This window comes from Diorhabda sublineata, chromosome 3 (assembly GCF_026230105.1).
Source record: "Diorhabda sublineata isolate icDioSubl1.1 chromosome 3, icDioSubl1.1, whole genome shotgun sequence".
In the NCBI taxonomy this organism is placed as follows: domain Eukaryota; kingdom Metazoa; phylum Arthropoda; class Insecta; order Coleoptera; family Chrysomelidae; genus Diorhabda; species Diorhabda sublineata.
Genome location: NC_079476.1, coordinates 27,404,725 through 27,423,850, shown reverse-complemented (window position 1 = coordinate 27,423,850; position 19,126 = coordinate 27,404,725). Strand labels below are relative to the sequence as shown.

Genomic DNA, 19,126 nt, shown 5'->3' with positions numbered 1-19,126 from the left:
AGTAATAGACAACGAGTCATAAACTACCGAAATTTTGCTGGAAATTGTGATATTAATTTCAATTTCAACGGCCACACACTATACGATGTTTATAAGGTTCCCGAAATATTTTCGAAAGGTGTGTCTCTTTGTGACATTTGTGAAACCAGGAACATCGCAATCGATTAGACGTTTAAAGAGACGAGCTAATAACTTCCTCTTGATGCATAAAAGAAATTAAATAGTCATTAATAAAACAACTCACTCTTGTCATTTTCGTTTTAATAGATATACATTTATAGAATCAAATTCATTTACTCAAACTTCATTAAATAACCGTGAGCTCAAAAATTTCTGTAATATTTCTCTCTTTTTGTAGTGTGTGGTTAACCATAGTACACGAATGTCTTTCATGTCTACAAGCTTTCATGATGACTTGCCAATTCTTTTGAAAAAAAAAAACAGACCGTCAGAGTTTGTATTTTGTAGATGATTATTATCTAATAACTGCTGCTAGTTCTCACACAATGGTAACTTTTTCTTTTTTTTTAACTCACAAACTCAATGCAATCCACGTTTTTTTTATTTCGTTCTAATAAAGAAACACGTTAAAAATCAACGAGAGTAGTAGTAGCAAAAATAAATTAATTCAAAACTGAATAATAACAACGATTCATTGATTGGATTACAAAAAAATAAAATACATTGCAATATTTTCTTCATATTTTTTGGTGCATAGTACCAAAATAACGACGTTCAGTATCGTGAGAGTTAGTTCATAAATTTAGTGGTACATCCTGCCTAAATTAGATTCGTTATAATATCTGTAAATCGGCAATAACAATCTGCGGATGCCGCCAATATCGTTACTGATTAATTTTTCTCTTCCCTTTAAAATAAAATATTATCGTGTTGTTCCCACGATATGCGACGTCGTCGTTCTCTAAGGCCGGATGGGACGAAATCAAAATCAAGACAACGCGCAACGGTAGTCGGTTGATGCGAAGACATACATTCTGTATCTGTCACTGAGATAGCCGTAACGTTACTTTACACTACAATCCACTTTACATCACCCGAGAGCTTATTTACACTATTGGAACGAATACACTGTCAAAAAATTTTTATCAGAACTAAATGTACATTGCCTTGAAATTAAAATTATTCATTAAAACCGTAGTAACTACAGCTATTTCTAGTTGACCACCATAGGTGCATAATAAAAACAGCTGACACAATGTATCAAAAATGCATAAATCCATTTTATCTGGCTAATATCAAAAACCTTGACATCCATTTTTCATGAATTATAGAATAAGTTTCAATGTAAAAAAAACCAATATATATGTTAATTTTATGAATTTTGTAAAAAGAATTTGTTCCAATTTATTTTTAATTATAAGAAAAAGCGCCAACAAATTAATTTTCATTTTGAAAACTGAAATGATGTTCGAAATTTGTTACATATACAAGAATCTATAAATAGTTTGTTTTAGAAATACATGTAAATATGTAACTTAGCGTGAATTACAAAATACTTACATATTTGTTGTTTATTGGAAAATATTTACGACCTAACATATATAAATATAATTGTGTAGATGTATCTATTTGCAGCTCATAACTATTGAAAAAATATTTCTTTATTGACCAACATTAGTTTGATTTGGAACTGTTCAGAATAGATTTTTATCTCATTCCGCGTTTAATTCCATTCATGAAACGCTTTTTAATTTCCTTTATTTTCCATTTCTGATAAAACTACATAAATCATTGTTCTTACTTGTTGGACAAAATATCCAAATTATAGGTATAAAATTAGAGTTGCGCCTTGTAATTATTTAAAATTACATTCGAAATTTGATTTAAATAAGGTGGCTGTTCGGTGTTTTAATTTTACACCGGTTTGAATCTATTAAAAGTTTTTTCTGTTAACTTACAATAGAATTTATTATCTAATTCGTATGTATGTCGCGGATGCAACAACACTTGATTTATTACATTTCAAGTAGAACTGAGCATATTGACTTTTTTATCAAGCGTAGCATGTGACTTGCACGATTTGGATAATTGGCTAATTTAATTCAGTAGCTTAAAACTGAGACTGACTAGCACGACTTTTATATTATTTTGATGTTCTTGCAAAGATAATAATCTTTGTTATAAATAATATAAATTGACTTTTTATTTTAGTGTTTAAAACTGCATGAATTTTATTACTCAAATAAAAAACGACATTCAACCAAAACTTATCGCCAGGCAAAGCGATCTCAGGACGAACATAAAAATATAATGTTTTTATAGACTCTAAATCGGAAGTGTCTACGTAACTGTCGCACAAATCCAGGTTAAAATATACATGAATTTTCACATGTTTAATTATTCCTTATTAAGTTAAACTCAATTCATTAAATTAGATTTCGAATCAAAAGAAAGAAAAACTGAGTACGTTCCAATATTGATTAGAAGCGACGTCTAAGGGCGCAATTTCATGAAGGCAACTAGCTACCGAAAACCAGCAACCGCAACCAAAAATGATGAAAGCCTGTAAGTGCGTTTGAAACTGTTGACATATAAAAACAGTGCTGTTATGTTAAAGTAGCGTCTATTTCAAATAAATGTGATTAATGTTTAGTTGAAAAAATGTATTTGTAGATGGTATGAAAATCTTGTGAATCAAGTGCAGCAATTAAGAAACTATCAGTTTCAATGTCTACAGGTTATGAATCATTTATGTGCTGATAGAAACAGAAAAATAGCTGCAGCTGCTGAATTTATTTTAACAGTGAATAATAAAAGAAGGTATGAAAAGAAAAGATATTGGGAATCACCCATTTCTCAGTTGCGTAAGCAACATGGATTTATCATGCAACAACAACAGTATGTACAGGGCTGAGCGCATAACAGAAGAATTTTGTTCTTATTTCAATAATGAAAGGGCCCTCAGTTGGCAGTATGAATATATTTGAATTAAACACTTTAACAATCAAGTTATGTAAGATTTATTATATATTGCGTATTATAGATACGCACTCTCTTTTATTGAAGTATTGTAACAGAATAAATATTTTTTGAAAAAGAATAAAATTACACAAAAACACACATATATTATTATAAAATTTGAATCTGCTCTCATATCACATGTTATAATACACAAGGCATTTTTATTTACTGATTGTTTCGTTCACGCAGTCTTCTAATCTCTGAGCTCAAAAATGTCCATCACATCTTATCGATCATTCTGATTATCGATTTGAGTCTCGCCTCGATCAATTGTGCGAAAGCGCTCATTTCGGTAACAGGTGGAACTGGAGGAATAGGAGGCACACTAGGGAAATTTGGAAAATTCACGACTGGAGTTGAAGCTTCTATGGCCGAAGCTAATCTCTCTACAGCTTGTATATTCTGGAAATTACTGAGCGATGCTAAAGATTCATCTGGAGGTAGACGTGATGCAGATACTTCACGTATGTTGCTTGTCGTTGGTTGAGTACTCAAATCGACGTCTTGTAGAAATGACATTAGTTCGAAATATGCCCACTTTACTTTCTTGGAAGTAGCTTGCCCACTTCTACTTTGCTGATTTTTCAAATTTTTTTTATACGTCGTAACGAGGTTCTTCCACTTACTTTTCAAGCGTTCCATTGACGGTTTATCTGAAAAACTATTGCTTATTACTTCCCATAATTTTTGTTTGATAGATACACTACGCTTATCACTTTTCAGTCCTCTAATATTCCAAAGTGGTTCTCTTCGATGGACCAAACCAATGAATTTTTCTGTATAATTTTCATCCTTTGTGCTGCTTTGAACTCTATCAGAAATATAATTATAAACTATGTTCTCATTATTCTCATGAGAGAATGAAACATTTTTGGTTGCGGTTGCTGGTTGTCGGTTGCTAGTTGCCTTCATGAAATCGCGCCCTAAAGATGATTACCTGTAGTAAAATGATCTTGTCTGTACTGTGAATAGTATTCATAACTAGTTTGCTTGAAATATTCAACAATGGAAATAGTTATTAATGTCCCCACTAGTCGGACTAGTAGGCAGATAAGAAGCATAAAATGTCAGGAACAACTTTGTCCAAAAAATGTTTGTAACGTTTATATCAAACGTAAAAATTAAGTTGTTTAAAAACGTACGTAAACGATGTTCAATTCATAATGTGTGCTCAAGACATAAAGAGTGAATTAAGTAATAGAAGTAAATTCTTGTTTATAGAAAACTGAGATTTCCTATATTTAATACTATACCTTGAAGTAAATTTTAATGTTAACACTGAAATATGTTATTTGATAAATGTAAAAACGAGTTTGTACGGTACATATCGTTTCGAGACCTGAAAATGATCAAGTTGACTTTAGTGACAGCTACAAAATCAAATATAGATCCTCGATCACTTGTTATCGAAAGTGAGTGGAGGGTTTTACTGTGTCCTCATCCATCTTGCTTATACCGATAAACTGTCGTTGTAGGCTCTTTGGTTGACTAATCCTACATGTCGAAACTTAACCACGTGTTTAAATATGTACGTAGAGAGATGCGTGCATAAATTTCTTCAATTTCTTACTTCTTAGACCTTTTTTTATAATTGATAAATAGCCCTTACAAATTACAAATATTGTCGACCTTATTTCGGCAGTAATGGAGATGATTATAATGTATTTTATTGCCACATTTATATCTACCGATTAAGTTGGTAGTGCAGGTGTCGATCAAACTATCTCCAAGAGTATAATAAATTTAGAAAAAATCGACACCACACCTTTCAAATATATTAACAGAAACCAGAAGAAACATCTCAATCTCAGGTAGAAAAAATAATTACATTGAAAACAGGAAGATTTGTGCCTTATGTCCAGCAACTTGGTCGGCAGCGTCAACGAACCAGAGGTGTAGGTATTAGAATATAAGTAAGTAATCGGCTCGTGCGATTTCCAAATGAATTTCATTAAGATAATCTTCAGGCGATGATTTGGAAACTTTTCCATAGAAAAAAGTAGAGAAGGTTTAGTAGATGGCTCTCCAAATAGATTATAAAATACGATTTAGCTTAGAGGTTAATTCACCATACCATATGTATAAATGTACTATAATTACCAACTAAATTTATCCATAATTACTGGCAATGTAAACAATATGAATTCTATAATACGGATACTTATTGTTTCTGTTTCGAAAATACATGAATTTCCCTTTCGTTTACCCTAGTCGCCGTTTGTTCGAATGGTACATAAATATTTTTCGAACTGGCTCCAACTAGTGACAATATGGGCATGGCAGGGCTCATTCTCGGTAAATTTATTGCAAAGTCGCGCGTTTTGTTAAAAATATCGCCCAGTAATTTTCTAGTTCACTGCAAAACAATGAAATAGATTAGAGGCGCGTGACGTGGTACATGGGACCGAACTTGGACCCATCTTGTTCTTTGAAGATAAACCAGAGAAGATACTATACTGTGGGAACGAGTTTGATGTCTTAATGTGTCCTTTTCGAAAAGTAATGGCCAGAGCCGAATCAAGTGAATAATTTAAAACCGCATACAAGTAAATGTTACGTGAAATAAACAAATAATTTAACATAAGGAACTTTGTTTTAATATTCCTTATTTAAACAGTAAGTTATTGTTAAAATATATAATCTAATGAGAATATTGTAATAATTCAGAAATTGCTGAATCATTTTGATTTTACGTCTCTTTTCAGCGAAAATTAGTTTTAAAAAATGTGAAAAATTTGATCTAATTAAAATATATAATCAAAAATTTTCTCTATTTGGTAATTGATATATTTTTTTCAGCTTAACGCTTTGGATACTATCCTGTAATGACATTGTTGTGAATGAACGGCATTGGCTTTCTTCTTTTTATCGAAGAATATGGTCAACTATAAATTATCAAACATAAATAAAACTGGATTTTTGGTTTAAGTATCAATCGTCGGCTTCCTGAGATATTAATTTACAATTTAGTACAGCCTTATCGACATCTTATTTTAGACTGTAAAACAAGGAATGCATCTCAGTGACGGCCGATTTTTTCTTGGTTTATCAGATTTTCAAAGAATCTTAACGACTCAAAAATGTTACAATATAAAACGATTATTATTTTCTGTTCCATATTACATTACATTGTACTAGATATGATCAGGGCTTGTTGCATTGAAGTGAATGGATATTTGAACATTTGACGAAATTGTTAAAATGATTAAGTCTCACTTGATTGTTGCATTATTATTTACACCGTGGTAATCAACATCTATAAAAATCTACATAAAACATGGTTTGGATTAATATTTATATGGCGTGTCTTATAATTAAAAAACTAATTATTGCAATTACCATAGCATAATTTCTTTAAACAATGGATCACAAGATCCATTATTAAAAATAAAATGTTTTTATTAATTTACAATATACAATTGGCGCATGAGTACCTACTTATGCAAAATAGATGTGTGGTTTTCATACTGTAAGTCTACTTACCTTGAATAACATTCCACGTTTCATAAAGACCTCTTTAATTTGACTAATAATTCGAGGTTTTCGCGAAAACTACAACAGTACACGCTTACACCCTCATTTATAACAAAAGAAAAACAGGGAGGATTTCTTTCTCTTTGAAATACGAAAATCTCCCGCTAAGAGACCGACACGTGATATATTCACCGTGTGTTTGAGCCGTAGAGGGATGTGTTGAGAAACAGTAGGGTATGGGAAAGTTTTGATATGTGATCTGTGTAAAATTGGAACTATGTACAGTCATATTCGTATTCAACTAATCAATTATAGTTATATTATCTATATACTTACATAGCTACCGCCGCAGTCGAGATAGTATCTTTTAAAATGGTTATAATACAAATTCTTATAAAAAAGCTTCCGCGCATTTACATATCAATCAGTTTCATGGCACTTGCCATTGTACAAATACGGTTTGAAGCTAGAGAAGTGATAGTCACCTGTCATACAAATAGATGTGGACGTTCTAAAAATAGTAATGGTATCTTTTTTACGTAAACTAAATGAATTGGTAAAAGTTACCTGAATTTCACAAAAATTTTAAAACCCCATTTACGTTGTTTTTATTATATATACATATACATAGATACATATATAATAAAAATATTCATTATAATGAAAAATAAAAAGGTGTAAATACCGTATGCGATTGTCAGCTCTGATTAAAGTGATGGTCAGCTGTCACACCTCTTGATGGTACAACCATCATAGGAGATTATAATATTATTCTACAGGTGTTTTACTCGTTGGACAGATGGCTCGAGCTTAGAGACTCGGACGTAATCAATATTTTTCAAATAAAAAAGGATTTTATTGTTACCATAATTGAAAACTGTACAATTAAATAGGAGTTATGGTGTATTTTCACTAACACTATGTTCAAAACTTGTTCATTCATTCTATAGTATCAGTAGGATCTAACTGTACGGTTCGGGATATTCTAGCAATTTAACTTGAGTATACCCGGTGTTACACAAAAATATTAGTAATGGCGATGAAACCGTTAAGTAAACATCTATGAAACAACTATGAAACAGGGGAAAGGTGTGTCATAGATAGATATTTGAAAAAACGATATAGGGGTACACATATTTGACTGAAACATGGTCGTAATTTCTTAATTACGATAAAAATAGAGCGATTCTGCTCTATTTTTAATATGAAGGTAATTAAAATGGCTCCCGCATCAAGAAATTCATTTAAAAATGTTCTTTAACATATAAGTGTCTCTGACTGACTTAACTATAAGAGAGACGCGTTTTCGCAAATAAATGACAGTTAACTAGTACATTGGTATATTCATATTATATATATATATAAATTTGTTTAATTTCCTATTTCTTAGATCTTATGATATATTAATGCATCTAAATGTTCTTGATTTTAGGTCACTTCTATATTTTTAAATTTCTTCAATTGTGAAAAATATATTAATGAAAAAATGGGACAAAATTAAAGAATATACGGACATAACTCAAAATGAATTTATAAAAGCTATAAAACTCACACTTACAACAACATAGTTCAAATATGAAAGTGAAATATACAAACAGCTACAATTGGTAATGGAAGATCTTGAGGAAACGGTTCTAAGCAAACTTGATATAAACATTCCATTCTTTATCCGATATATAGATGGTTGCATTACTGCCACACCAAAGAATCAAATTGAAAACATAAATAAAAAATTCATTTCTTATCATAAAAAACTTCAATTCCCAATCGAGATTGAGCAAAATAATAGAATGGTGTCACATTATATAAAATTAACGATAACATAAGAACAGAATGGTATACGAAACCAGCTTGGTCTTCAAGATATTTAAACTTCAATTCATGTCATCCTATGTCACAAAAATGATCAGTGATAAGTTCGACTGATAGATCTATCCAACTATCAGAAAGAAAATAATTATCCGGTAAAAATGATAAATAACACATTCAAGTAAAGGATAAACAGATACTACAATCAATTTAAAAACAAACAGAAACAAAACAAAACTGAAACGAAACATCAAAACCTAAAACATTTTTCCTTACCATATGTACAAGGACTTTCCCAACAATTATCGAATTATTTCAATAAATATGATATTAGTATAAGTCATAGAGGGCATAATACATTATCCAAATATTTCACTGAATTAAAATATAAAACACCAAAAAACAAAAGGAGTATTATTATATATCAAGTACTAATTGTGGCGCTGTCTACATAGGGCAAACATCTCAGTATTTAGAAAATAGACTAAGTGGTCACCAATACGATAAAAAAGATATAACTGCATTAACGAACCATGAAATATCAAAAAACATGAATTATTCTTGAAATTCTTGAAACGGAATCTAATACACGAAAAAGAGAATTTTTAGTAATGGTTCACATTCATAAAAACGAAAAAGCTATAGATGATAAAAAGAATCTAAATAATTCAAGTGAAATTTATAGATCTATTTTGTAAAATCTAATAAATTAAATATATTTGAGACGTGGAAACCAAGGAAAAATTAATTTTTCTTATTGGAACAAAGCTCTAAGTTGATTTTATCCTTATTTTGATATTCATAATGAAGATTATCTATAGATCAATATAAATAAGATAAAGACTTAAAGAAAAGTCGAAACGTCAAAATTTATCTTTCTTTTCAAAAATTATCAAAAAAAAACTAATTTTAAAACAGAAGAGACCTAAAATCAAAAACATTTAGATGCATTAATATATTTATATTTATATATATTAAATTTCCCAATTATTACCGACAATTACAATCACAAATTCCAAAGGATTCAAAAGAATGAAACGAGAGCTTCACTCTCTAAAAAGTGGAAGAAAATTCTCATAAAGAAAAAAAAGAAGAGAGAGAGAGAGAGAGATAAAAAACGTTAATGATGCCGAAAGCGACGGAGGCGGGTTCCAACACCGGCGTCGTTGTCATGGCTACGTATTTCGACGTCAAGCCAAATGCTCATTAGTGAATTCCGCTAGGCGTCGTTTGAAATCTGTCATAAAAAGCCGACGCTTTTGCTGACGACCGTCATCAACTTAACAGTAATGGACTTGGATAATTTTAAGCTTGAATATACCTATTACAAGATTATGTAATAAAAATGTTTCTTCAATTCAACATTTGGTTATTTCGTTCCAACAAAGAATTGAGATTTAGAACTTTATGTAGATGTTTGATTTGAGTAACTCAACAGACGATAACGTTCACTGTAACTGATGAAACTGAGCATTTTATTTTAAAAATAACATGAATTTGATTATAAACAATTCAAATCTCGTATTTTTGTAGAGCGTAAAATTATACGAAAGGATATCGAATAAAATTAATTCTGTAACTTTGAGTTCAGTTTTGTCCGAGTCCAAGTCTGTTATTTTCGTATTTTTATACGCACAGTTGGTTCATTTGCAAAGTACAGCTCTTCATTGTATTCTCGTATTTCTTTCAGATGAAAATTTCAGGCAGCAAACGACAGCATGCTCTGGCGCGCATTTATAGATGCGTGCATTTCAAACACTATTCCCACCTTATATAAAAAATACTCACGTATATAAACCCAGTGCAAAACGTACAAATGCTTAACGCTTCTTTCATCTCAATTTTTGTCGTTAAATTACTACACCACTATGGTCTGTGTACCCTCTTTTTATTATTACATTACGAGATTTCAGATGAAATAATCCCAAATTGATTTAAATATACGATGTATTTGTGAATAGTTTTAAATAAACGATAACATTAATCAACCACTAGATTAATCCCTATTATCCACATGCGAAAATTATGAATTAATTTAAAACCGTTTACATTTTATAGCCCTGTTGGCTTTTTTTCTAGGCAAATTTCTGCTCGGACGGTTGTAACGTTAAAACACATTTGTAATTAATAAGCTTGATATGAACATACTTTAAATATTATATGCATAATCCAAGGCACTTTTTTATTATTAATTATTTTAATTTAACGTTAGCTTGAATTCCTATGATATGTGCCTGTAATTCTTGAAAAAATTTCTACATTGTGTATTTTAAATGATTCGTACAGTGATTAAGAATATGAATACATTAATTCTTTTTGAACTGTGTTTATATAAAGTAACAAAATCATTGTAAGGAATAATTTTTTAATATTAAAAAAGGCGATTAAATAAGAAATTCTCCCATCACAATTACTATGTTGAGATTATGGTTAATTAAGGTTAGACCTCGATTATTACCAGATAATATATGATGGACAGTCGAGTGTATTCGGTTAGTAGTTCGACCCTTTGGACTAGTCACATCCGGTTTGTTATTTTTACGCGCTACAGTCCAGCGGATCCGCTATCACTATAAGGGTTAAAAGCTCGTCATATCGCGAGGAATAATAATTTTTATTATTATTTTATGGCTTTTTCAAAATAACCGAATTTCGGTTAATCTCTTGAAACATTATGACCTAACTTTTGGTATGCAAATTGTATTTCTTGAAGCTAAAGCAATAAAATATTCTCAATGTATAATTATATACTTTAAGAGTAATCTGTCCAATCTCTGTATAACAATATCATTTGCAAATAAAAGTTTTCTGCATCGGTTCTTCATCAAAATCGTTCTAGTTATTAATTCAACAAAATAAACAAAAGAAGCAAAACTCTGAGCTGGATGATTTTCGCAAGATAATCCAATTCTAGACAGCAACATTCTCTTTGTTGAAGAGTTAAATAAATATAAGATACGTAGGTAACTTCCGTTCGAAGTAGGATTAGATTTGGATACACGAACACAATCGCATGATAAATGTGATCAAAATGAGATAGTGTCCGGATTAAAGAAACAAATCTGTTCAAAATCTCAGAAGATTTTTTTCAACAATATCTTCCTAAACATAAACGGAGCCATATCATATTTTTCAGGTAATTTTTATGATACTGAAATAATACGGGTCATTAATAACATGATAACATTTGTATACCTAAACTATAATAGATTTCTTTCATATTAACCATGAATGCCTATCTACTCTCGAAATTGGCAATTATTAGTTTGTCTAGATGCTTAAGAAACCGGAGTAAACTTTAGGAAGCCAAGATGAAACCTCGTACACAAAATTCCACAATATTTCTTACAGTGAATTTAACAAATCTTTGAAATTAAGCCTACAAATTGAGTTTTCTATAAGACAATAATTATTCTAGCTAGCCACTCGCTGTGTTCTTGGGTTACATAGATAAACAAGTATCGAAGATGATTGTTTTTTGTTCACATAAAAAAATTCACAATTACAAAAACCAGACCTGTTTAAATAAGAAGTAGACGTGACACTAGTAATATAGATACAATTGACGAATTCACGTCTTTATATCTGCCCACTTTAGCGGTTACTAAAAAATAAATATGTCGTAAAAGTTCGAACACACACCATTACCTCGTCTCATAAAGATATGCAAACATCTTCGGCGATTACATTCTTTATTTATACTCTTGCCGACTCACCAATCAAAACAGTTACATACTGCATAAGGGAAAAGAAAGAAATTGGTTAGGTATTCATACACAAAACCTCATATTAATAATATGTACACAGGATTTATCAGAAGAAAAAAGGCAAATGATTTTTACTTTTACTTTGATTTACTTCCTAATTAATAATAAATTCACGTCATATGAAACTTCATAGTAACAAAAGCTATTATTATTCAATAAATATGAACTTGCATTCATTGCTACGTTCTTTAAATAAAGAGATGTTGATGAGGGTGCTTAAATTTTGCTGGTATCACCGAAAAGGGTTTGAGGCGGTATTTTATCAGATTTTCGTGCTGAGAACGCTTGTTTGCAAAAGTTTGCTGCTATTGATTCAACCCCCATGAAAACGGCACGAAAGTCTTTCTCACGGGGCGAATATTTTTAAAAAGAGAAAACAAACAACTGCCGTTGGAACTGTCTAGATACTGGTAAAAAACACTTTTCTATTATTCGATGATAAATAATGAAACTCTACAATCCAAGTACAAGTTACGATATTTTTTTTCTAAAAAACTAGCTTCATTTTATAATTTTTTCGAGATGCATAGGGTATTGACTGAGATCTAGTAATGTTCGTGTAAGAAATACCCATAAATCGTCGGCTTGTTCCCAGTCGAATGTAAATAATTTACAAGTCCATTCTTACCTTGGTATCCGCCACTAGATTATTAACACACAAAACTAACCAAAGGCGAACATTAAAACATACATTACACGTGAAACATCATAGTTTTATTTATACGAGATATTTACATAATATTGGCAATAGAATTGAAAAATATCAATCAACCTTTATATTATTTATAGTTTATTTTTTATTTTTAGGTACTCGTAGTTAACCAATTAGGTTATTGGAACAAAATAAAATACTGAATACAATAATAATGTATTAAAATATATACTCGTATATAATTACATTATTCTAGAAATATTTCCAAAATTTTTCCAGTTCCGGTATTGTTTCCTCGAAAGTTTTATGTTTAGTTTCTGGTATAATAAGTAGAGTGAAAAGGCAAGCGATCAATGACACGAACGCAAATATATAAAAAGCTATATCCACTCCCAAATTTTCAGAAACGGGATAAAAACATTTGGTTACAATAAAAGCTGTGAGGTAATTAAAGGAGCCGGCGGGAGCGCCTAACTTTGCTTTCAATTCGGGAGAAAATATTTCGGAACAAGCCAACCATGGTAGACTTCCTAAACCCAATTGAAAAGAGAACACAAAACAGAGGACGCATATGATGGGCCATAATCCGTAAGGTTTAATGGCGTCTTCACTAATACGGTCTTTAATGGTGAAATAAAAACCAAGAAGGAACGTTGATAGAGAACATCCCGCTGAGGAAGCCATAAGAAGAATTGTTCTACCAAAATAATCAGTGGTCCAGACGCCAATCGTTATGGATATTAAGCTGATAATTCCAATACCAACAACACCGTAACGTACATCAATATGTGTTTCGGATTGCATTAAGATGTGCTTTGCATAAAAAAGTACGGCATTCACACCGGACATTTGCTGGAAAAACATTAAACTGAAACAAATTATGGTAGATTTCTTCGCCGATTTGGCCTTGATAGCAACTTTAAAATCTTGATATTGTCTTCTATTTTCTATTTCTTTGATCATTGCATCTAATTCTTCTTTGTAGTCATAGTTTTTACCGCGTAAGCGCGCGAAACTTTGTGCGGCCTTTTCATTGTTACCTTTTTGGATATAATAAAACGGCGTTTCGGGTTGGAAGAAAAAAAGGACAGCAAATATTATTGGTATAATCGTATTTACAACGTTGAAGGCATACATACTAAGTATCCAACCGAAAAGATTGCTGTAAAATATTCCAATAACAAGTAGATATTGCATGAAAGATCCCAAAGCTCCTCTATGGTGGATCTGTGCTATTTCCGTTGTATATATTGGGGCAAGCACTACAAATGAGCCTCCGGAAGCTCCAGTTATAATTCTTCCAGCGTACAGCATGTAAACATTCTGCGCAAAAAGTATTAACAGCCATCCAAAAACAAACGGAAAAGCTGTTAGTAAACACGTCGGTTTCCTTCCTATGTGATCTGCTATAAATCCAGCTGGAAAACACATTATCATAGCTCCAATGGTACAACAACTACCTACCCATCCTAATTCGTGTGTTCCCATTTTTATTCCGTTAAGCTCTCCTGTTAGTAGTTCTTGTGTTATATTGGAAGACCATCCCAAGACTGTACCCATACCCAACGCTCCCAAACAAATACATATTGACGCTATGTATTGAGGTAAAATTTTAGCTTTATTTGAGTTTTCGGACATGTTATTTCTTCGAACCTTAATATTAACATCAATACAAATGTTAGTGTCACTGTCAACTGAATAATATTTATGTCAAATTGAATATCGCTTTCTAACAATCCAGATAAACTATTTTACTTTCATCTTTTTTTCTCGTTTTATCTACAATTGGTCAGTATATATGTACTTATTCATATCGATTTCTCGATTTCAATGGTTATCAAGCAAATGTGACATTATAGTCAAATGTACAGTGAAATTTTTGCGTAAAATCCTGTACTTTCACATTCCTCTTTAAATACCGTTATTTATTCCAGGCCTCAACCAGTAAACAGCTAATTGGTAGATTGATATCAAATTACTTGAACTGTTAAACCGAACCTGTCGGGATGAAGTTTTTTTACGCCATAAAGCGGTTGCTCACTCACCAACAAATTATCTATGCAACCATTTTGCTATTGTTTCTCCTTTAAAGATGCAATGAAGACGATAGTGTTCTCGGTTTATTTATTTTGAACACTTTGTGATGTTATCGTCACCGACTCCGTGTACTTATTTCGACCGGGTTTCGGAAAATTTTAAATAAAATACGAGTTATCGTGATCGCCAATTTAATAAATGAGTTCTCACACGTTCAACTAAAAAATTAAAACGAACAATGCGAATTATGTATAAAATGTTTCCCATTATCTCGATTAATTTCTATGGAATATTTTCGCCAATTTCATGGGTCTTTCAAAAATATTCACAAGTTTGACTTTTTCTAACCAAAATGAGGAATGGGTTTTTAAAAGGCGCCACGTCCTTCCTTATCTCCATCAAATATATAACAATTGACCGATCATATGACAATTATGCAACGTAATTTTTGTAATAGATACAAGTCAAGATTATAAAAGGCCAGATCAGCAGGATGTCTTTGAATGTGTCAGTTTAAAAAGAAAATCAGCGGCGCAGCTTACTAAAAGAATTGTAATTTAACCAATCCATTAAGGGTACGTATTCCCTATCTAAAACTATCAATTTACTACGTAACGACTTCTTATTTATTCATTTTTTGGTTCAGAATATACAATTTGAGATTATATTTATTACCTAGATATCGATTCTCCACCCGTGGTACCAACGAATATATCAAGTGGATATGTCTCAGGCTGGCAGGTGACAAAATAGGCGCCAACATAATTTTTAAAAAGAAACTTTATACCTGAAATCAATACAGCACAAGTGATTCTTTAAACAAGATAACGTCGTTGTATCTTAATTTGTCTTTAAGTCTTACGCGCCGAAACTTCGAAAGGATGAAAAACGTTTGGTTATTACATTATTTAAATCAATCCTTTATTGCTAAAATATCAACCATTTATATTAATGGATATTATGGCTCAAAAAATAAAGTGTTGATTCAGCGATAGACGTACGTAGCGTCTTTTTTTGCATGTTAAATAATTTTAGAAAAGAATGAAAATAACTTAGATACATGTCGGTTAATACTAACGGCAACCGCTGATTTATAACCTCTCGTTCTTAAGTGATATATGAGTTTGTTTTAAAGTAGCTATTAAAAACGACTTGGAAATTGGATGTATGTGTGTGTAGGTATATTGGAGATTGGTGTAACTATAAATTATTCTTTCTACCATGTAAGATAACGCAGAATGTGGAAGAAATAGAGACGTATCAAACAAGAGAATATTTATAATATAGTAAATCTACTTCTACATTTCCGCGTACTTGTTCTTTCATAAAACTAGTGTTAAAAAGTGGAAATTAAACATTTCCACTTGAAAGATGAAGATAAATAATTTTTTTTACTTAATTTGTACTTTACTATTTGATAAATTCAATCGCATTTTGATATACAGGTCATCGAAGGGAATATCATATGACTACCAATCAATTAAATGAATTGATTAGAAAAACATAGATTGAAATTTTGCTTCTTCAGAAATATACTTCTAAAAACGAATAATTTTGTACTGCATTACTGTATTTCGTTATCGATAAATGGAAAAGTTGAATCAAACAATTCCAATTTGGTGATATCATTTTTATTTTAATAGAAAATATATATATAAGTCTGTAAGACCAAAATTTGATCTAAAATAAAAACTTGAGATTAAATTGGAAAAATCAGAACATTCAAATCAACCAGTTTCCTTCTTCTTTTCTCATCTTTGACAAATTTATTACCTATTGGGTGTCGCAGTGATTATCGATAAATGGAGAAGTTGAATCAAACAATTCCTATTTGGTGATATCATTTTTATTTTAATAGAAAATATATATAAGTCTGTAAGACCAAAATTTTATCTAAAATAAAAACTTGAGATTAAATTGGAAAAATCAGAACATTCAAATCAACCAGTTTCCTTCTTCTTTTCTCTTCTTTGACAAATTTATTACCTATTGGGTGTCGCAGTGATTATCGATAAATGGAGAAGTTGAATCAAACAATTCCAATTTGGTGATATCATTTTTATTTTAATAGAAAATATATATATAAGTCTGTAAGACCAAAATTTGATCTAAAATAAAAACTTGAGATTAAATTGGAAAAATCAGAACATTCAAATCAACCAGTTTCCTTCTTCTTTTCTCTTCTTTGACAAATTTATTACCTATAGGGTGTCGCAGTGATTATCGATAAATGGAGAAGTTGAATCAAACAATTCCTATTTGGTGATATCATTTTTATTTTAATAGAAAATATATATATAAGTCTGTAAGACCAAAATTTGATCTAAAATAAAAACTTGAGATTAAATTGGAAAAATCAGAACATTCAAATCAACCAGTTTCCTTCTTCTTTTCTCTTCTTTGACAAATTTATTACCTATAGGGTGTCGCAGTGATTATCGATAAATGGAGAAGTTGAATCAAACAATTCCTATTTGGTGATATCATTTTTATTTTAATAGAAAATATATATATAAGTCTGTAAGACCAAAATTTGATCTAAAATAAAAACTTGAGATTAAATTGGAAAAATCAGAACATTCAAATCAACCAGTTTCCTTCTTCTTTTCTCTTCTTTGACAAATTTATTACCTATAGGGTGTCGCAGTGATTATCGATAAATGGAGAAGTTGAATCAAACAATTCCAATTTGGTGATATCATTTTTATTTTAATAGAAAATATATATATAAGTCTGTAAGACCAAAATTTGATCTAAAATAAAAACTTGAGATTAAATTGGAAAAATCAGAACATTCAAATCAACCAGTTTCCTTCTTCTTTTCTCTTCTTTGACAAATTTATTACCTATAGGGTGTCGCAGTGATTATCGATAAATGGAGAAGTTGAATCAAACAATTCCTATTTGGTGATATCATTTTTATTTTAATAGAAAATATATATATAAGTCTGTAAGACCAAAATTTGATCTAAAATAAAAACTTGAGATTAAATTGGAAAAATCAGAACATTCAAATCAACCAGTTTCCTTCTTCTTTTCTCTTCTTTGACAAATTTATTACCTATAGGGTGTCGCAGTGATTATCGATAAATGGAGAAGTTGAATCAAACAATTCCAATTTGGTGATATCATTTTTATTTTAATAGAAAATATATATATAAGTCTGTAAGACCAAAATTTGATCTAAAATAAAAACTTGAGATTAAATTGGAAAAATCAGAACATTCAAATCAACCAGTTTCCTTCTTCTTTTCTCTTCTTTGACAAATTTATTACCTATAGGGTGTCGCAGTGATTATCGATAAATGGAGAAGTTGAATCAAACAATTCCTATTTGGTGATATCATTTTTATTTTAATAGAAAATATATATAAGTCTGTAAGACCAAAATTTGATCTAAAATAAAAACTTGAGATTAAATTGGAAAAATCAGAACATTCAAATCAACCAGTTTCCTTCTTCTTTTCTCTTCTTTGACAAATTTATTACCTATTGGGTGTCGCAGTGATTATCGATAAATGGAGAAGTTGAATCAAACAATTCCAATTTGGTGAAATCATTTTTATTTGAATTGAAAATATATGTAAGTCTGTAAGACCAAAATTTGATCTAAAATAAAAACTTGAGATTAAATTGGAAAAATCAGAACATTCAAATCAACCAGTTTCCTTCTTCTTTTCTCATCTTTGACAAATTTATTACCTATTGGGTGTCGCAGTGATTATCGATAAATGGAGAAGTTGAATCAAACAATTCCAATTTAGTGATATCATTTTTATTTTAATAGAAAATATATATATAAGTCTGTAAGACCAAAATTTGATCTAAAATAAAAACTTGAGATTAAATTGGAAAAATCACAACATTCAAATCAACCAGTTTCCTTCTTCTTTTCTCTTCTTTGACAAATTTATTACCTATTGGGTGTCGCAGTGATTATCGATAAATGGAGAAGTTGAATCAAACAATTCCAATTTGGTGATATCATTTTTATTTGAATTGAAAATATATGTAAGTCTGTAAGACCAAAATTTGATCTAAAATAAAAACTTGAGATTAAATTGGAAAAATCACAACATTCAAATCAACCAGTTTCCTTCTTCTTTTCTCATCTTTGACAAATTTATTACCTATTGGGTGTCGCAGTGATTATCGATAAATGGAGAAGTTGAATCAAACAATTCCAATTTGGTGATATCATTTTTATTTTAATAGAAAATATATATATAAGTCTGTAAGACCAAAATTTGATCTAAAATAAAAACTTGAGATTAAATTGGAAAAATCAGAACATTCAAATCAACCAGTTTCCTTCTTCTTTTCTCATCTTTGACAAATTTATTACCTATTGGGTGTCGCAGTGATTATCGATAAATGGAGAAGTTGAATCAAACAATTCCAATTT

At 30.5% G+C, this 19,126-nt stretch overlaps 1 protein-coding gene across 1 annotated transcript; it reads right to left on the bottom strand.

Moving 5' to 3' along the window:
* Positions 1–12,936: 12,936 nt before the first annotated feature.
* On the bottom strand, positions 12,937–14,322 carry LOC130441745 (facilitated trehalose transporter Tret1-like). Its single transcript, XM_056775529.1, has one exon. It carries the CDS (start codon positions 14,320–14,322, stop codon positions 12,937–12,939), a length of 1,386 nt encoding a protein of 461 aa, XP_056631507.1.
* Between the last annotated feature and the right edge of the window lie 4,804 nt (positions 14,323–19,126).